Below are 20,368 nucleotides of genomic sequence, written 5' to 3'. Positions count from 1 at the left end.
CAGGGGCCATGCCTCTTTGGGTGAGGGCTGAAAAAGGGGGTGCTCCTGGATGGGATGTCACCAGAGAGAGGGGGGAGAAGGGAAGTCCCAGCCTCCTGCCCAGACCCCAGCCTGGCCACATGCTGGGCCTCTCAGGCGGAGCCCTCACAGCCTATGCATACCCTGACTCCTCCTCAGAGCCAGGCCACTCAATGCCCCTGTCCTGACCTGGATCCTGCTGGAGGTCACAGGCCAAGGGTCAGCATGCTGGGCAGGGCTGGAATGTGTCATTACTTTGGCTGGCTGGGGGACAGTGGTCCTCCTGGCAGTGGGGAGCATGAAGGAATGTATGGGGGGGCGACCACACTCATACAGATCGTAGCTTCCTCAGAGGCCCCCCGGTGCTTTGGGTCCCAGGTTCACTGCCCCCCCTGCTTGGCCAGGGGAGAGGGGAGCTTTCCTTATTTTTTTTTTTTTTTCATGCTGCATGGGAAGGGTGGAGCTGAGACCCTGGGTTGAAGGAATTGTAACGGGGGCAGGTGCTGAGGGGGAGCAGCCCCTGGCCTGGGGGAGGGGGGCAGAGGCCAACTGAGGTTTTCCCCTTCAGAACTGAGACTTAACTGAGTAAAAGAAAAAACAACGACCAAAAGAAAAAAAGAAAAGTATCGCGTGGAGTGGGGTGGGTCTGCAGGGCCGGCTACTTCTTGAACATGTCCTGCAGTGGCCCGGGCAGGTATTTGAGCACCGTGTCCAGGATGCTCTCTTCCTCTTCCTCCTCTTCGTCCCCGCAGCCCGCAGGGATGGCCTTCTTGGGCCGGGTCAAGCTCCCCTCGCAGGGCTGTTCCAGGGCAGCCTTCTCCTCGGCCTCTTTCTCCTCCTTCTTCTTCAGCCCATACTGGGAGCGGGAAAGGAAGAGAGTGAGGGGCGCAAGGGAAGATGGGGGTCTCCAGGTGCTGTGGTCTCCACGGAGGTGACTCCCTGAGACTCAGACTTGCAGGTGCACCGTGGGGATCAGACCCTCCCCCCTGAAAGGGCTGGGCTGGGCCCTTGGCAGGTGTTTCATGGGGCCCAGATGGAGAGAAAGGATGTGTGGGGCTGGCATTGGGTGGCACGGTGTGTTAAGCTACTGCCCGTAATGCAAGCATCCTACATCAGAGTGCTGGTTGGCATTCTAGCTGCTCCACTTCCAATCCAGCTCCCTGCTGAGGCACTTGGGAAAGCAGCTTGAGCTAGCCCAGGCGCTTGGGCCTACGCCACTCATCTGGAAGACCTGGGTGGAATTCCGGGCTCTTGGCTTTGGTCTGGTCTGACTGTGGCTTGTGCCCATATGGAGGTGGAAGATCTCTCTCTCTCCCTCTTTGTGTTAGATAACTGTTAGACAATTAATCAAACGAACAAACATTAACAACAACAACAAATTCACAACTGTTCATAGTAACCTGTCCCTCTTTTGAAGTCCTGAGGTCTCTAAGACTCACATGAATAGAGCTAAATTTGGGAGTTGGGCAAGCTTGGCTGAAACCGCGACAGGTTACTTACAGCCTTAAACTTGGCCTGAAGGTGCTTGTAGCCTGAGTTCCCTGTGCTGAAGGGCCTGGGGGTTGGGAGAAGCCCGACGCCCTGGCAGTGGTACACCTGACCCAGTGCCAGGTGCTCAGGGCACACGGGAATCCCTCATCTTGGAAACCTAAATCCTACACATGTTGGTCCTAAGGGCCTTGCGTGTGCTCAGAGTCCCACAGCCATGCCTGCGGCCCTCACTAGCACTAGGGTGAGATCCGAGATTCGGGGTGTGGGGTGACGGCCCAGGGAGGCCTGGGAGCCCCAGTGTCCCCCTCCCCGAGGCAGGGCAGCCGTGCTGACCTTGTCGCGGATCTGCTGCCGGACCTTCTCGCGCTCCGCCTCCATGCGCGCGTGCTTGGCCTTGCGCTCCTCCTCCTGCTGCCGCAGCGCCTCCTGCCGCTCCTCCTCCTTCTTCTGCGCGTCCGGGTCCTTCTCCTCCTCGCCCCCCAGCATCTTCCCCATGTCCTTGGTGGCCCCTACGAGAGTGGGCATGGAGGCGATAGGGGCAGATGAGAGGCAGGGCCGGGGGTGGGGGATGGGGTGGACAAGGACCAGAGCTGAAGACAGGGTGGGTGCATCCAGGAGAAGGCTCACCTCCAAGGGCCTGTTTCATGACGAAGTCCATGCCGCCGGCTCCGCTTTGGTGGCCTACCGCACCTCTGAATTCACACGCAGCTCCCTGGACAGCCTGCTAGGGGAGGTGTGGTCAACCTGCGAAAACCAAGCAGCGCGTCACACGCAGGAGAACCCCCGGCTCAGAAACAGGCAGGGCGAGGAGCTAGACAGGGAGGCAGGGAGACCCCATCAGCCTGAGACCTCGACTTGGAAATCCACGCGGAGATTTTGGTCTTAATAAAGTTTTTGTGAACTTTTCGGAGACCCCCCTTGCAGACATGGATTTCAAAGTTCGTTTTGCATCGAAACAAACGCATCGCTTCCATATCGGGGAACTTTTAGAAGCATCCCTCCTACGAGGGAGCAGCGTCTGACTCCTACTTTGAAATCTTCTTCATGAATATTGTCTCTGACTTAAACAATATCTGAATATTTAAACAATCTCCTCAGCCCGAGATTTGCCATCAGACAGGGCTGAGTGATTTATTCCCCGCGCCCCCCCCCCCCCGTTTATTTATTTGAAAAGAACAGCCACATAAAGAGAAGGGGGTAGGCGTAGGTTTACTCTCCAAAAGGCCACACAGCCCAGATGGGCCTCCCTAAAGCCATGAGCTTCGTCTGAGTCTCCCGTGTGGGTGGCAGGCGCCCAAACACTGGGGAATTCTCCACTGCTTTCTCTGCGCGTTAGCAGAGAGCTGGATGGGAAGTGGAACAGCCAGGACTGGAACCAGCACCCACACGGGTGCCACAGGAAGCGGGTTACCCCACTGTGCCACAATTTTGGCTGTTGTCCATTTTCTTCCGTTTTCCCTTCCTCTCTCTCTCTCTTCCTTCCTATTTATTTATTTGAAGGTCCAGTGTGACCGCTCAGTGGCTAAATCCTTCCCTTTGAACACCAGGATCCCCAATGAACACTGGTTCGCGTCCCAGCTGCCGCATTTCCCATCCAGCTCCCTGCCTGTGGCCCGGGAAAGCAGTCCAGGACGGCCCAAAGCCTTGGAACCCTGCACCTGCGTGGGAGAACCAAAAGACTCTCCTGGCTCCTGGCTTTGGATCAGCTCCGTTCCGGCCATTGCAGCTATTTGTGGAGTGAACCAGAGGGTAGAAGATCTTTCTCTCTCTGCTTCTCCCCCTCTCTGTAAATCTTCCTTTCCAATAAAAATTGGAAAGGCAGAGCCACAGAGAAGGGGAGGCAGACAGAGAACACACACCTCCTTCCTTGTTTACCTCGTGGCGGCGTCGGCAAGTCACTTGTCTCTTCTGGAGCCCCAGCTTCCTGCTTGACAAGACTGAAAGGCCATTGTCTCCTCTCGCAGGGCTGTGGGCTCTGGAGGGGAGCCAGCCCGAACCATGGGGCCGCCTTACCGAAGGACTGAGCAAGTGTTGACGTGTTGACGGCTTCAGCCTCAGAGAGCTGGGTGGGAAAATGAGAACCGCTCCAGAGAGGGGCACGTTCCATCTTTTGCACAGCTGTCCCTTAGATTCACCGCAGCATGCGTGGTGTGAGTTTTGCGCTTTAGGGCTTAATATTGACTTTTATGTTAAATGACACACGGGGGTGTTGGAGACGCTCTCATCTTTTGGAGATGAGAAAAACCTAGGGTTTTGAATACCTAGGCTGCTACAAATGGTACTCTTCTTTCCTTTTCCCTCAACATCAACTTTCAGTTATTATTTAAAATATATATATATATATTTTTTGGGTTTTGCCTCAGAAGAGTTTCTTCCAATACAATCTTAATGGGAATTGCAAGACGCAAAAGATACAAGGTGGAATTGTTGCCACAGCAGTGGCAGGAGGAGCAGGCAGGGCCTGGAGCCCTTACCCCTCTGCACTAACTCTCTGAGTTTAGCTTACATTTAGCCATCCAGTCTCACCGGGCCTTTGACAGACCAGCTGTCCTGGTTTTCTCTGTGGGCTGTGGGTAGATGATGGAGACATCTTTTAGGTACCTACGGGGTGATGAGGCTTGGCACACAGCCGAGGCTGGCCCACACCCCCAGACCTTTCCTCTCACACAGCTTATTTTATTTTATTTTTTTTTCCTCTGCAATTTGCCAGGAAGAAAAAGGAGTCCTGGGAAAACAGCGGCAGAGAAGTCAGGCTGGGGATTGGAGCCAGGATGAGTTCAAGGTCACTGGCTGGTCCATGGGTGACTTTTCTTCATTTCTTTCTAAATGAGACACTGTAACAACAGACAGATCTTCTTTCCCTAACAGGGGGCCCAAGGGCTTACCCACACCATCAGACTACCTGATAGGTTGCTGTGTAGAAAGTTATAACGCAGTAGAAAACAATAAATCTGCAAATGCCTTACCACCAGACATGCCTGGTTTGAAATTCTCGCTCGCAAACCGGCTGTGGGTTCTTGGGAGGCTTCAGTTTGTTCCTTGCCAAATGGGGGAGCATGAGGGCTGCCTTAAGCTGGTGATTGAAGGAGGCTGGGTAAGGCCCTGGGGTGTGTGCGAGAGCCAGTAAAACACTGCCATCTCTATGCTTACGGGGACTATAACCCAGATAAGGAACACGTTTTCCAGGAAATCCAAGAAGATAATCCCTTTCCCCAACCCCGTCCAGAATTCTCAATTTGCGGAAGAGTTTGAAGGACCCCCTTCTGTCCTGAGCCCAGCCTCCTTTTACTTGCTCTGTTTTCCCCGTGTGAACTTTGCCACTCTAGGGGCCGCAATGGCTACTGATGCGATTGACAGCTAGGCTTCTTCTCTGGACTCTCGGTCCATTAGACAGTAGGGATTAACTGGACACCTGCTGTGTGCCAGTGGATGTGTTAGCTACCGGGCTCTAGGAGCACGACAGACAAGGCTGTACTCTCCTGCAGGCTACGTTCTGTGGAGTGCGTGTGTGTGTGTGTGTGTGTGTAAGCACAAGTACGTGCATACACTGAATCAACCAAGAAATGCTTTTGCTTCTACCTGGACACCTCCCCTTGGGTCTCCTGTGAATGCTGCTCCAACTCCACCCGCCTTCTCCCTCTCACCAGGCGATCTGCTGCCAAGCAAGAATTCAGCAAACATGGAGTCCCCTGTCCCCCTCCTCCCCTCGCCTTCTAGTTTGCAAAATCTGCCTACTCAAGGATAGAACCTCTTCAAGACTTTATACCCCCATCACTGGAGGTAGCTCCTATTGAGTTTGCTGAAAGTACGTAGCTGAGCTCTTTGGCTCCGCTTGCAAGCCCTGGCCCTCCACCCCACCCCACCGGGCCCAGTGTGGCCCTTCCCCAGCAGGCCCTTCGATTGAGAGTCCCCACTCCCTTTCCGCAGGTGGCCTCCTTCCCATTTCCCGTGGCGAGTGGAAGAAGTAAGAGCTCGGGGGTCGGGCACGCCTGACTCAGCTCCTGGCACAGCCACTTGGTAGCTGCGGATCGTGAACGATTGGCCCAGCCTCTCTGAGATTCAGCCTTCTCTGTGCAATGAAGCTGCTCTGGAGTTTTAGACGTGCTTGGCACATGATGGGGGGGCTCGGGAAGCACTCAGAAGTGATTGGTGCCAACCAGCGAGAACTCCTGTACCTCCACAACTGGTGGTGGACTGGGAAGGAGGCAGAGAGAGATGCTTAGCTCAAGCCAAGCACCTGCCATGGGCTCAGAGTCTCTCTCTTCACTCCCCCGCCACCGCCCAGTTCTCAGTCCATCTCCCTTATATTCCCAGACTCCTCTCCTGCTCTCTCTTCCCCAGCCTTGCATGGCCTTTCCCCTCTGCCGTCTGACCTTGTACTGGTGTGGAATGTTCCACACTCCACTGCCCACTCAGGCTGCTGCCTTGGCATCATCAGGAGAGGGGCCAAGGCCCCCTTAGTGTGGGACTCGTGTGTGTGTGTGGGAGGGCTGTGAGGGGCTTGCACAGCCCCTGCCCCTCTTCCACGTCTCCAATGCACTGGGTGTTGATCACGACTCCCTCTGCCCTCCTCTTCCCTCCCCTCTCCTGGATCCATGACTCAGCCCTCCTGCGGTCCTCCTCCTGCTTCTCAGATAGGTCTACCCTGGCTCCTTGGCTGATTCCTTCCCTTGCCTTTCAAAGGTGGATGTTCTGCCAGCCAGCTCTCCCTGCTAGGGAATCTCATCCACCCCAGTAGGTTTGCACCTTTCTGAGCCATCCCAACTCTCTCTGTGTGTCCTCCACCCCACCCCACCCCACCCCACCCCACCGCACAAACCCACACCTTTATCCCTCTGAATGTTGTTCCTCGACCAGCAAGCTTCTCACCTCCCTTGCTCAACCATCCTTCCCTTTATTGTGCATCTTCTCGCCGCCTGGCCCAGAAGCCCCAGGTTGACACATGCCTCCTTCCTGTCTGCTCTCATGACACACACGCTCTCTGCCACCTGCTCCCTGCCGGACACTGCCCTGAGCACCGAGGCTGTGGGAGTGAGGAACGGAGGCCCAGCTCTTGATGGTACAAGCCTTCAGCTGGCTGGGGAGGTAGCTCACACGAGGAGTGAGTAAGTACAGTGGGATGGGGCGGGTGTGCCGTGGGAGGAACCCACAGACTACAGCCTCTCGCTGCTTCCTCCATCCCCACCTTACTGTCTCCTACTGTTGTTCATGCAAGGTCCGGGGCCTGAAAGTTCTGGATTCGCAGATAACCTCTAATTCTGTCTGCGCCACCTGGCCAGTTCTCACCTGTCCTCCACCTGCCTGTCCGATTAATCTTCCTAAAGGGTAGATCTACTCATGCAAACACTCCCTGCCATGCGCCCTCTCCCCCACCCGCATGGCCTCATTAAACCCATCTGAGTCCTTGTGCTGACCTTCAAGGCCAACACGCTCCTCCCTCTCGGCCTCACACGTCCCATCTCTTGTATGTGCGCATGCTATTCCCACGGCCTTGGAGCCGCTTAATGTCACGTCTGCCAGCCCGAGTCCTGGCGCTACCCGTTACTACAGACGTGACCTTGAGCCGGAGACCTCATGGGTTCTCCTGTGTAAAAACAGGCACCCAGACACCTGTGCCCCAGGCTTGCTGTGAGCCAGTTTGAGCTGGGGCAGGAGCTCAGCATGCACTAACTACCACCACCACCCCTAGCAGCATCAATTTTCAGAGCTCTTCAACATCAGGCCCTGTATGACATTTCCCACATCTTGGCAAGCCTGGAAGATGCTTTCCCTTCTGAGATCCGTGGCATTTTCTAGTGCTATGCTACCCGCCTTCAGCTCACACGCTATCCCTCTATGGGTCTGTCCCGTCCGCTGTGAGTTTGTCCAAGCCTCTGCCATTCCCCCCAACCCCCCAGAAGGCACCCTCATCTCCTGGAACCCGCTAGATCCTCAGGACACACTGCCGGGCTGCGGGTGCATGCATGAGAGCGTGGACCCTCCACGTGGGCCCCTACCTAACTCGGAGTGCAGACGCCGTGTGAGCCTGTGTGTGTGTGTGTGTGTGTGTGTGTGTGTGTGTGTGTGTGTGTGTGTGTGTGGAGGTTGTGCCACAGGCTCCCTCCCTACCCCCATACACCCCAAAAGGAGGGAGCTGAGGTCCCTCCGGCCGTGCGCCCCTGAGGATTTTGGCCTGGACGCCAGGAGGCGCTCCGCAGCGGTTCTGCAGGAAGCCTCAGTCTCTGCCTGCGCGGGAAGGGTGGGAGGGTGGGGGTGCGGGGAGAGCAGGGTGGGGGGAGGGAAGGCATAGCCGAGGGGAGGGGATCCAGGGTGGGGGCGGAGGACAAGTGCTGCGGTATCACCAGGTTTCCGCGCGCTAGGCGCGCCCGGGACCCAGCGCGCATTTTCAGCTTCGTTGCCCACCTGCCCCCTGCTCGCACCCAAGCCCGTCCCGGCCCGGAGGCAGTGGAGGCACCTGCTCCCGCTTGACCCGCCGAGCCCGGGGCGGCTTTCGCGGACTGGATCCCCCTCGCTCTCTGCCCGGCAGCCTCGGACACCTGCAGTGTTTGTCCTTGTGGCTGTTTTTCTGCTTTGATGGCTCGAGTCCCGGCTGTAGCCGCCGCAACTCAATTCAACACTCAGTTGCTTTTCGCAGGGGGACCCCGCGTTAATGGCGGTGGCAGAGACGGGAGATGTCACAAGATTCCAACCGTCCCCCCTCACCCCGAACCCCCCAGCCTTCTCCACCGCCGCCTATCCCCACCCTACCCCCCTTGGAAGGGAAACGCGCTGGGGGAGAAGAAGGGAGCGAAAAAGCGACGGTGTCGAAGGGCTGCTTACTCCCTGGCCAAGGGAGGGGACAGGAATCCGAGCGGAGACCCCCATACCCGCAGCCCTGCCGCCGAGCCGCCCCTTCCCCCACCACACAGCGCTCCAACCCCGAGCCCCAGCCGCTCGCAAACTTTGCTGAGGGAGGGGGCAGAGCGGCGACAGTTCCGGGCCAGCACGCGGGCGGAGAGGCCCGCTTCTCCCGAAGAAAGCCGGGCAGCCCCCCTGCGCCCACCGCGGTGGACGCTCGGGCTGGCGCTCCAGCTGCGTTCTGTGCGTCTGCCTGTCGCCGTCGCCCTCTGACTCCCTCCGACAGCCCCGTCTGCACCCCTCGGGGGCGGCTCCCGACTGCCAGGGCAAACAGGGCCTGGGGGGGGGGTGCTCCAGGTGCAGCGCATCTCGGGGCGGCCCCGGTCGCCCCTGCGCCGCAGCCCCACCGGCTCCAAGTAGTTCTCGGGGCTCAGACTTGGGTCTCCCGCCGTGTTCGGGGCGGTGCTGGCTCCCCGGGAAGCGGGCGGTCCCGGGCACCTGCCCTAGGGGGGCTGCTCGCGCTGTGCCGGCCCCGCGCCCGGCTGGAGAGCTGGGGGCGCCCGCTGCGCGCGCGGAGGGAGCTGTCCCTTCAGCACCAGGGTGCCGCAGCCGCGCAGCCCCCCGTCCCCGCTCCCGCGCCGGGCGGCCGGGCTTCCCGCAGCTGTCCTCCTCCTCCTCCACCACCACCACCCCACAAAGCCGGGCTGCCGGGGCTGCCGGGTTGCTCCGCGGCTCCAGGCAAGAGCTGGGACCCTGTCCCCCCGCCCCCACCCCAGCCCGGCTCCGCCCTCCCGGCCCGCGGCCAGCACCGACCTGGAGTCCCCGCGCCGTCTAAGCCACTGCAGGACTCGGGTCCGGCTGTGCTCGGCGGCTCCGCCTGCCCTCCCGGCTCCCGCCGCCGCCTCGTGTACTCTGCCCGGCGAGCGGCCGCGGCTGCTGCCGGAGGCGCCCTCCAATCACGCCCCTCTGCTGGGCCCTGACGCGCCACCGCTCCCCTTCCAGATGGGAAATTCAAACCTCTCTCTCTCTCTCCGCCCCCCTCCCCCCAGCCTGTCCTCCCTCCCTCTCTCCTCTTCCCCTATCACCCTCTCTCTTCCCTCTCCGTATCTCTTCTTTCTTTCTCCCTTCTCTCTCTCACCCTCTCTCCTTCCTCCTCTTCTCTCCCCCTCCCATCTTCATCTCCTGCACCCCCTCCCTTCCTCCTCTCTCTCCTCTCCCCAGTTTCTCCCTTCTTCCCTTTCGGTTTCCTCTCTCCCCCAGCCCCTCTCCATCTCTTGCTTACTTCCTCTCCTCCCTCCCTCCTCTCTCCCTCCCTCTTCCCGCTCCCATCTTCTCTGTCTCCCCTTCCCCTGACCCCCAGGAAGTTTCCCTGCCCCTGGGGGCTGCAGCTTTGATGAGCACAGACCTGCCGAGAAGAGGCCATGGGGGCAGTATTGGATAGAGAAGCCCGGCTCCCCCACTGACCCTCCGTGGGAAAGACCTCCGTGGCTGTTCCAGGCAGAATGGCTGCACTTCTTTGGGGACTCCAGGCACCTGGCTGGAACCCCTGTTTGAACACCCCCTGCCGGTCTGTTTGCTGGGCTCTGCCTGGGAGCAGTTCCTGGCTGGGCCATGGTCAGATCATGGCCATTTGGCATAGTGGTCAGCTGCAGGTGGAGGGACTCAGGGAGAGTAAACCCTCTGATGTGCGGAGGGAGAGGGCTGAGACAGATGGCAGTCAACCTGGGGGCACTCACTAGAGCCGCCTAGATCCCAGAGCCCAAGCAGGGAGGAAGGATCCCCCAAGGGCAAAGAGTCCCCGCCTCCAAGTCCAGGACCCTCCCAGCCTCCTCCCTGCCCTCTCACACTCTTTTTTTTCCCTTGCTTTATTTCTGTCTCCTAATGAGCCTGCACTCTGCCTGCCATGTTTTGGCCCGAGGTGCAGGGAAATGGCTCTAAGAAGAGGGGACGCCAAGCCTCTGAAAGATTCATAGGAGTTTACGCATCAGTCTGAATTCTGCCAGAGTGGAGCTGACTTTTCTGCTTCTGGCTGGGGATGGCTTCTTTCCAGGGAGGGAGAGGTCTGAGCTGCAGAGACAGGAGCTGGGGAGGGAAGAAGGCCTGTCTGTGTTCCCATAAATGGAGGGCCTCCACATGGGGGACCCTTCCAAGCCGGAGGCAGCCCTCATCTGCCGGGGTGGGTTGGGGGCCTGGCAAAAGGAAGACCCCTCCTTCATGGACAAGTTCTCCGTTTGGTGCTGTGTTAGATCATTAACGTGGGGCACTCGTTCTTTATTTATCTTGCAGACCAGGAAGCCAGGGGAGAGGCTGTTTGATTAGAGTGATTTAGACTGGCCGTTAGTGCCCGAGGGCAGTGCTGGGCAGAGATGTGACATTGTGTCATTTCCAGAGCCAGTCTTTCTCTCTCCCTTCTTTCTCTGCATTCTTCAAAAACACGCCCAGTAAATGGGACCTGGCGGATGGCACTCTCACTATGACACTTGGGATTTTTCCACAACTGGCATTGCCTTGGACATGGACCAATTTGGGCTTGAGAAGCACTGAGCTCGTTTCTGGGTAGCCTGCTTTTTAAGATGGACCTGGATGCGCTGGAGGAGAGAGGCTGGGTTGGTGGTGGGCTTCCTTGATCATCTGGACACTTAGCATGGTACCTGGGACAGCAGGTGGAAGGAAGTGGTTGTCGAGCAGGTAAAGATTTCCTGCACAAGGAAAGAGTAGTACTACTGTTTTTACGCTGGTCATTACAGAACTGGGCCAGTACAGGGACAGATAAGAGCTCAGAGCAGACGCAAGATTTAGAAAGCACCTGCTCGCAACTGGAACTGTCCAGCCATTGCTAAGACCGCCCCGTCTGAGGTCACAGGTGCCCTGTCTCTGGAAGATGGCAGGTGGGTGAGAGAACTGTGGCCCAGGTGATGGCTGTTGAATGAGTGGGGCTACTCCAGGACATGGTAGTCGCTGACACCTCTCCCTGGATGGCAGACAGAGAGAGGCGTTCATTTCCTGGTGATGACAAGACCCCTGGTCAGAGTGACGACCGAAGGGTCCCCACTTTTCCTACTGCTAACGTTGGTGCTTTATATGGGTGACATTCTTTTCCCACTTAACTGGCATGGATACCCACCCCCTCCTTTTTCAAGAAGTGGAGGTCCCGGGAAAACCAGGACTCCAGCCTGCCACTCTGCACCGCAAACCCTTCCACAACACTGGCCACTTCTCTCCCGACACATCCCACCACCTAGGGAAATGTCATTTTTTGCTCTACAGATCTTTTTCTCCATTGACATTTATAGTCAGCCCTGTTCTCCAGTTTCTCTCTCTCACACACACACAAATCAAAAAGACAAAAAAAACCTGGTATGAATTCACACACAGATACGGGTCCTCATGTCACACGTGTCTCCTGCGGTGAGCGAGCAGGAGTGAGCAGAGTGCAAGGGTGCTCACCTTGGCGGGGCCTCCTCCGTGCCACCAGGTTCTCCGAATCACCTGGTAAAATATGCATGTGGCTGCGTGTGGCAGCGTTTCCTCCTGCCTGGTGCTGAGTTCCCACTTTTATTTATGAGCCGTGACAGGGCGTGGTGGTGGGGTGCAGGGAGCGGAGCTGAGACTGAACAGAATTTTAAAATGATGTGGCTAGGCCTTGAATGTTTTACCAGGAAGCCAATCAAGGGAGCTCGTATGAGTCCTTTGTATGAAGATCCAGGGACAGTGTGTGAGGAATGCAGAATACCATCAGGAAGGATGGCTCGCTGGGGGTGTCTGTTCAAAGGGCAGTCCATTTCTTTCCTTGCGATTGTCTGGGTCCAGAGGGCAATCTGGATGCCACCCAGGAACTCTCTAGGTTTCCAGGAAGTGCCAGGCACCAGCTATGTGATGGAGTTGGCTCCGGGACTGGTCCTGACCCCAGCCTGCCTTTGAGGCTGGCAGGTGCAGGCGTCCGGGTAGCACAGGCTGCAGTTCCCGCTTTGGGCCTGAAGGGGCGTAGTTGGTCTGGGTTTGAGACGGTGGCCCTGTGCCAGAGGCAGACAGAATTGCGGAGGAGGAGCCCAGAGCAGAGCTGGGGGCCCCCTTGCTCAGCTGCTGCGTCTTTTCCCTTTTGTCAGCAGCCATGGTCAGGATGCTGTTCTGTAGGGGTGTACTGAGAGGCCTTGCCTTCTGCCTCCTTCCATAAAGAAAGACAGTGTGTGTGTGTGTGTGTGTGTGTGTGTCCGTCCATCAGAGTGGGACTGCAGCTGGAAGTGTGGCAGCATCCGTGCAGAGCAGCACAGGTGCTGTGTGCTGTTGTCACCCTGTGGTTGGGCAAGTGTGGGTGTCACCACGTGACTCCCTGTGTCTGCTGGGGTATTCCTGATGTGATGCAGCGCGATGGGGTAGAGTTAATTAGGTAGTGGTTAGGACACTGTGTGAGTGTGTCAGCATAAAAGCAAGGGTTCACGGACGGCTGTGTGGGTTGTGCACTGTGCAAACACAAAGGGGATCATTAGCTTGTGCCAGACGCAGAGGCCTCCAGGAGCGTGTCACCAGGTCCGTATGATGCCTGAGTGCTGCTGTCCAGCAGACAAGACCCTCCGTGTGTCACCGTCAGTGGTGGAGGTGCAGAGGGACCTGTGCCACAGAGTGCTGGCAACATGTGAGGGGCAGTAGGGCTGTGTGCGTCTGAAGGCAAGAGTGTGCCGTCACCACCAAGCAGACGTGTAGGCAAAAGATGCTGTCCATGCCGTCCGGTGTGAGCAACCCCTCCTGTCCCCTCCCTCCCCTGGCAAGGCACCCTCAGCCACCCAGCCCGCTGGCTCTTGCTGACGGTCCTTCACTCTAAGCTTGCATTTCCAGCTTCAATCCCCAAGCGGAAAGTTCTGCTGTAGGCACTGGCCTTTATTCAGCCTTCCCCCCCCCCGACCACCACACAACCCCGCCCAGGCGCAGGCTCACGAGCGAGCACATCGAAACAGCCCTCCCCCAGCCCACCCTGCACACCCAGCACATCCCCAGGAAGTCAGCTCCCTTTGCTGTGAGCGCTTCCAAAGAGCCACATTGTGCTGTCTGCATGCCACCAGCGTGCAGGCCTCCAGCAGTCACCCTTGGGAAGAGGGGGTGTTGAGCTCACAAAGCTTTCCTCTCCGGGCCCTTCTTTTTTTTTTTTTTTTTAATCTTTCGTCCATGACACCTGCTCCCGCCTCCTCCACGTTCAGGCCCTCCTACAATTCACCATGTGGTGGGATATCCCTGTCTGTCCAGAACTCCTCTCTAATGACCTCAGGTGTTCCCCAGAGCCAGCCAATGCTCTCCTCTGCCCCCACCCCACCAGCCAAGCCCCCTTGCTTTCTGAGCCCAGCTCTGACTTTGATCAGACACGATGGAGCATCACCCAACTTGGCTTTCTGTGCCCTGGGAGAGGTGGGCTCCCCTTCCAGGTTGCCCTGGCAGCTTGGGACACGTGGCCTCCATGTTCCCTTCCCTTTGAGTCCAGGCTCAAGAGAGTCCTCACTGCTGAGAATCTTCTCCAAGGGCCCTGCGAAGACCGCAGGAGCACTGCGGAACTCCAAATCCACAAACAAAAGGCCATCTAGAGTCACATTTAGCAACTTGGAATTGGGGCTGGCACGGTGGTGTAGCAGGCTAATTCTCGGCCTGCTGGCACTGGCATCCCATATGGGCGCTAGTTCATGTCCCAGCTGTTCTATTTCTAATTCAGCTCTCTGCTTACGGCCTGGGAAGTCAGCGGAGGAGGGCCAAATGTGTGGACTTCCGAACCCACGTGGGGGACTTGGACGAAGCTCCTGACTTCGGATTGGCTCAGCTCCGGCCATTGTAGCTATTTGGGGAGTGACCCAGCGGATGGGAGATCTCTCTCAAATCCGCCTTTCACATACAAATAAATATTTATTTTAAAAAAGAAACAGGATTGGAGGCTTTTGCAACACTAAGTGTCACAGTGACCCACTCTTACACTCGGTCCCATGTGGAGTGAGGTCCACGGCTGCAGAGAGAGGAGTCTGGGTGTTCACTTCTTCCTCCCAGCTCCCTGCACGTTTGTGACACATCCACAAGTTGGATAGCCCTGGCCTTGGGTCAAAGGTATCTGAGACTCCTATAACCCAACATCCTAGTCTTGCAGGACAGCTGAATCCTAGAACCTTTCAGGATTAACAGCGGGTTAGCACAGCCTCATCACCCACATTTACTCCCAGAGTTAGAAACTGACCGTCTAAGAATTTCAGTGTCTAGAATTGTGGTGCTGAAGTGCCTCCACAATGGGATTGGCTTCCTGAACTAAGAGGAGGTTGTATGTGTCAGTCTTCCTGCTTCTTTAGGGGATGGGACCCTTTCCACTGAGAAAGACCAGTCTCCTGGGGCTGCCCACGTGGGTGAAGATGGGTGTTCTTCCTGCTTATGCCAGGGCAGCCTTGCAATGAGTGAGTGAGTTAAGACAGACTTGGACTTTGAGTTTCCACCTGGGACCTGTGCACACTGGCCCATAATGTAGATCCTGACCTTTGATGAAATGAATTTGAGTGCATAGTATTATTGTGTGATGAAAGGAGGGAGTTTGGGGGACATGGATAGCAGAGCTTAAAAAGTTCATGTCAAGGAAATGAGAGAGAGAGGTGGGGAAGAGAGAGAGAGCCAGACAGTGGCCAGATACCATTTTGAAGATTGACAAGTGTGTGTGTGTGTGTGTGTGTGTGTGTGTTGGGAATGAAGGGACAATGAGATGTGCATTAATCAGTTAGGAATAGAAAAGCACCTTTCTGGCCATTACCAAGTCTCTGCCATGTACAGGTGAAGAAACAGACACCCAGAAAGCAGAAGAGACTTTCCCAAGGTTACACGGCAAGATCAAGAGACCCCTCACTTCCTCCTGGTGGAGCCCAGGATCTGAGACCACATTTCTGAAACACTCCTCTTGGGAGCAGATACTGCGGGAGGAAAGCCACCGAGCTAGCCCTCTGCACCGGTGATGGTGCTGGGTAGGCTTCTTCCATGCACGATTCATTTATCAAACCTATAGAGAGGACCCACAGCACTGTGGCAGGCAGGCAAAGGTGCAGGTGAGAGGTGTCCTCGCTGGTCATTGTCGGATGCACACACTCCACGCAGAGGTGACAAGTCCCGCTCTGCAAATCTGGGCTGTGTGATTAGAAGGCAGCGAGAGGGGGAAGAGGCGCCTGCAAGCAATGGGCAAACACGCAGCGCACCAAGTGCTAACCTAATGAAGAGGAAGCTCCAAGAGCGGAATCAGACGCACACAGCTTGCCAGCCAGATGGAAGGGGAAGCCCGGAGCCGGGAAGGGGGAGTGGTGGCCGGTCTCTGCTCCCGACATACCCAGTCTCACAAGTTCCCTGGAGGAGACAGTCACGGGCTTTGGGCAAGTGGACATGGGGTTCAGTATCATTAATCCTCTGCCCCTTTTCGACGGAGTGGCCGAGACTCTCTTTCCTTCTCAGTGAAGGATGGTCCCTTGCTCCCGACAGTGGGGAGGTGCAAGATGTCCTAAAGCAATGTTTAGGAAGTCGTGGTTCTCTCTGCCCCCGTCCCCCAACATGGGGGCAAGGCTTGAGACTCTCCTGGGGCTTGGGGCAGTGTGATCCTTGAGGCCCAAGGACTGTGCCTTGTAATTTTCCTGAGTTTGTCTGAGTTGGAACGAGAAAGAAAAAGATCGAAAGCTTAGAGGAAAACAGGGGTGGGCTTTCTGCTGCTTGCCCACCTTCTGGCTTCCTCCTTCCCCTTCAGCACACAGGGCCCTGGGGTCTTGTGTGCCCTCCCAAAAGGTACGGGGACCGCAGGAAGTCCAAAATGCACTAAGCGTTCAGCCTCTGGGCCCAACTATGGGAGGAATTTTCCACCCACTCATCTAAAAATGGCTGCTTGGTGCTACTCCAGCTCCGTTTGTTTCTCTTGCGCAGAAAAACAAAGCAGAACCAAACCCACTTTGATTTGGCAACCAAATCCAGGGGCTGGAGAGGTCTTGGAAAGACAAAGCCGGGGAGAAACTTACAGGGCTAAAGACGAAGGGATGTTCATTTACCGAGCCTCTCACGGGGCTGAGTTATTCACAATCATTATCTGATTGAATTCCCCCTACGGAGCCTCCTCTGTGAGCTTAAATGTCACTACCCCCCACTTTATATTAGGATCGGGACATTCATGTCAGCCAGGTGAAGCGCACAGCCTAGAAGCACACAGCAGCCTCAGCACTGCAAGATGGTGGATCCCTACAGTTGGCTGCGCTTCCGGAGGCTGATGGGGAGGGAGGGCGGGTTCTGGAAGCAAAAGTTGGGGTTTGCTGCTTCAGAGACTCCGGTTCCAGGGTTTAGCAGGCTCGCTCAATGGAGACCCCACCACAGGCTGATCTGTAAGAGGATGGGGTTCCTGGGCTAAGCAACCAAACAGGCCGAGGATAGTACATTTGGTCTCTTGAGCTCAGCACTTAGGACTTACCTAGGGAATCGCCCTTAGTGGCAGCCGCTGGCTCAGCCTGGCTCCTCCTGTTGCCCTCCAACCATTGCCCCTGCTCTCACCTTCGCTTGCCTTTCTGACTGGCTTCCACGTCTGGAGGCGGGTGGCAGCTTTCTCCTACGTGGATCTCAATGCATCTCTCCTCTCCCCAGACATACAACAGAAGTCATGGCTTATCTCACCACCCAGAACCCACTCCTCATTGAACAGCGTCAGCTTTCCATAGATACCCCCTCAGTCTCCATGGGGGATTTGTTCCAAGACCCCCCCCTTGGATGCCAAAATCTGCAGCTGCTCCAATCCCTTATATAAAATGGTGTGGTATTTGCACGGATCCTACGCACAGCCTCCCATGTACTTTAAATCATCTTGGATTCCTTGTGATCCTTAACAATGTCCATGCTGTAATGGTCTGCGCATGCTCACAAGCTCGTTCCCCGCTGCCCAGACATTGTTGACTCACATTTGGTTGAACCCATGGATACAGAGGCCAACTGTATATCCCAGGGGAAATCACTCAATGGGGGCAGGGTGTGTGTGATCTGTGCTGATCTGCACACACAGCCCCTCCCTGCCGCGCCGCCCCCTCCCCCGACCTCCCAGCTCCCACCCACCCTTCCCTGGCCTCAGAGAACAGTTTAGGGCTACAGACACTGAATTCTGGCTACAACAGGTTGTTTTTTTCTTTTTTTTTTTCATCTTGACAGATGAAAGACCTTTCAGTGCCTGCTCATTTCCTTCAACAAAAAGTTCAACATCTTTAAACAGACTTTTACGTCTTTCACGACCAGTCCCCGACTCCTTCACTAGCTACTGGTGATTGGTCACCTGATGGTGATGTACCCTTCCTGGAGCCATGGCGTTGTGGTTCTGAGCTTTTGCCTAGCTCATGTGCACCCATTGCAGCACCCTGGTCTGCTCTGTTCATGCCACTTGCTTTTCCTGTGACCATCCGTGTTCAGTGGGAGCCTCAAGAAGCTGGTTCTGGGTGGGTGGAGGCGGGTCAGGAGTGAGTCAGGAGTTCCCTGCGTGTTTCCATATGAGCCCTTTCATTTAGCCACCGCTGCGTTTTCCACTTGGCTGCTTTTCCTGCCAGTTTGCCTTGCCCTGCATCAAGATGGAAGGCTTCACTCCCTGAGCAAGTGCAGTGGGTCTGCTGCATCCATGGGCTCAATTGACCATGGATCCAAAAATATTTTAAAACATTGCATGAATGGGGTCATCGTGGTGTAGCAGGCTAATCCTCTACCTTGCAGAGTCAGCATCCCAAAGGAGCACCCGTTTGTGTGTTGGCTGCCTCACTTGCCATCCAGCTCCCTGTTTATGGCCTGGGAAAGCAAATTCTTGGGGCCCTGTATTCACATGGGAGACCTGGAAAAAGCTCCAGGCTTCCAGCTTCGAACTGACTCAGCACTGCCTGTTGCAATGACCTGGGGAATGGACCAGCAGATGGAAGGTCTCTATCTCTCCTTCTCTCTGTAATCTGACTTTCAAATAAAAATAAATCTTTAAAAAAATGGAGTGTGGGGCCCGGCGCGGTGGCGCAAGTGGTTAAGTCCTCGCCTAGCACACCCAGGATCCCATATGGGCGCCGGTTCTAATCCTGGCAGCCCCGCTTCCCTTCCAGCTCCCTGCCTGTGGCCTGGGAAAGCAGTCGAGGACGACCAAAAGCTTTGGGACCCTGCACCCGCGTGGGAGACCCAGAAGAGGCTCCTGGCTTCGGACCGGCATAGCATCGGCCGTTGCGCTCACTTGGGGAGTGAATCATCGGACGGAAGATCTTCCTCTCTGTCTCTCCTCTCTGTATATCTGCCTTTCCAATAAAAACATAATAAAAATAAATCTTTAAAAAACAATGGAGTGTGAAATGGACACTTCTAGACCTTTTTGCATGTCATTATCCTCTCAACGGCAGTACAACTATTAACTTAGCACCTATACTGCAAGTCATTTGTGCACAGGCAATTGAATGTGGATTCTGTGCAAATATTGCACTTTTTTTTTTTAATTGCAAAGTCAGATATACAGAGAAGATCTTCATTCCAATGATTCACTCCCCAGGTGACTGCAGCAGCTGGAACTGAGCTGATCTGAAGCCAGGAGCCAGGAACTTCCTCCAGGTCTCCCACATGGGTGCAGGGTCCCAAGGCTTTGGGCCGTCCTCGACTGCTTTCCCAGGCCACAAGCAGGGAGCTGCATGGGTAGTGGAGCTGCTGGGATAAGAACTGGCGCCCATATGGGATCCTGGCATGTTCAAGGCGAGGACTTTAGCTGCTAGACCACTGCGCCAGGCCCCAATGCTGCTCCATTAAAATGGGGCATGAGCAACTGCAGGTTTTGATGTCCAAGGGTGTTCTGGAAGCAACTCCCATGGCCACTGGTGGGTGACCCTTTGCTCTCGGCACCCATTCCATGCCAGAGTCTGCTTAAGGTTCTGGGGCTGCAATAGTGCACTAGTACGTACTTTTCTGTCTGCTGTAAGAGAGGAAGCAGCCACAGCTCCAACGAACAGCACACACAGGCCAGGGGAGAGGACTGGGACACAGTAAGACCAGGGCCTGTCCCCAAGAAGACCAGGCCCCACGGCAGCTGCATGCAGTGACTGGGGACACCCCCAGTGGCCCTTGGCCTGTCTTTGTGATGACTGTGCCCGAGCTCCCCAGCAGGACCTCTGTGGTGGTGACTTAGTCCCTATTACCAACCTACACGCCCCTGGCAGGGTCACGGTTACATAAATGACATTTGTGTGTGCATGACATTCACCTTTCCCAACAGGTGCACAACAAAGCGATGTCCTCCCTATCTTTGCAGTGCCACGCCAGCCCTGCCTTGGTCCAGCGTCAGTCGGGCATGGTGTCCTCCCCTGCCTGCCTGCCTTTGATCAAGGCTCCCCTGGCCTTCAGCTTTCCAGTCTTCCCTCTCCCGTCTCCCTCCACAAACCCCTCGCCAGCCCTTTGATCATCTCTGTGACTTTCCACTCGGCCTCTCTGGCTCCATTAAGACGGCGAAGCTTCATTCTGCTCATGACACTCTCCTACTCGGTCAGTCTTCAGTGACTCACAGCGGCCTGCTGCACCAAGTCTCAATCTCTGTGTGCCTCTTGTGGATTGGCTGACCGTGCCTCCTCTCCCACTTAGCGTGCCCTCTGATAGTTGCTTTGTTATAGAGTAGACGTCTCCCGTGGCCTCCCCTCACGGACCTGTGTGAGGTCAAGCACCAACCAGGTGTGGTTCATCCGTGAATCATTTCTGCCTGCGAGTGGCTCAGGAAGATTGGCAGAGGTGAGAAACATGCCCAGCACTGTGCCACCTGCTTGGGGGCATCATGACTTGTCTTGGCTCTGAGCCCTCCCCGTCTCAGGGGTAGAACTTTTCAACTGAGCCCCTTCCTGGTCACTGGGCACAGTGACTCAGGCATCCTCATCTGCATGGGCCCTATTAAGGATTTTTTTTTTCTTGCATTTCTCAACCTGTTCACACAATCCCACCGAATCCCCACCATGCTTTGTTTCTGCCACTGTGGGCATTTTAGCACTGGGATGTTTTTGGTGTCATTGGCTAT

At 56.1% G+C, this 20,368-nt stretch overlaps 1 protein-coding gene across 1 annotated transcript; it reads right to left on the bottom strand.

Moving 5' to 3' along the window:
* Positions 1–649: 649 nt before the first annotated feature.
* On the bottom strand, positions 650–19,946 carry CPLX2 (complexin 2). Its single transcript, XM_040976884.1, has 4 exons — positions 19,941–19,946; positions 2,137–2,180; positions 1,843–2,018; positions 650–874 (listed from the first exon to the last, which is right to left on the bottom strand). The coding sequence occupies exons 2-4, from the start codon at positions 2,165–2,167 to the stop codon at positions 677–679; spliced, it is 405 nt and encodes a 134-aa protein (XP_040832818.1). The 5' UTR covers positions 2,168–2,180; positions 19,941–19,946; the 3' UTR covers positions 650–676.
* Positions 19,947–20,368: the final 422 nt, after the last annotated feature.

This window comes from Ochotona curzoniae, unplaced genomic scaffold (assembly GCF_017591425.1).
Source record: "Ochotona curzoniae isolate NIBS_2020 unplaced genomic scaffold, NIBS_Ocur_1.0 contig_1, whole genome shotgun sequence".
Lineage (NCBI taxonomy): Eukaryota > Metazoa > Chordata > Mammalia > Lagomorpha > Ochotonidae > Ochotona > Ochotona curzoniae.
This window is presented reverse-complemented; position numbering and strand designations above follow the sequence as displayed.

Excerpts from the sequence above, each read along its gene's own strand:
- CPLX2 (XM_040976884.1), bottom strand. The coding sequence starts at position 2,167 with ATGGACTTCGTCATGAAACAGGCCCTTGGAG. Across the intron at positions 2,019-2,136 it reads CATGAAACAGGCCCTTGGAG|GGGCCACCAAGGACATGGGG; the intron begins GTGAGCCTTCTC and ends CCACTCTCGTAG. Across the intron at positions 875-1,842 it reads GGCAGCAGATCCGCGACAAG|TATGGGCTGAAGAAGAAGGA; the intron begins GTCAGCACGGCT and ends TCCCGCTCCCAG.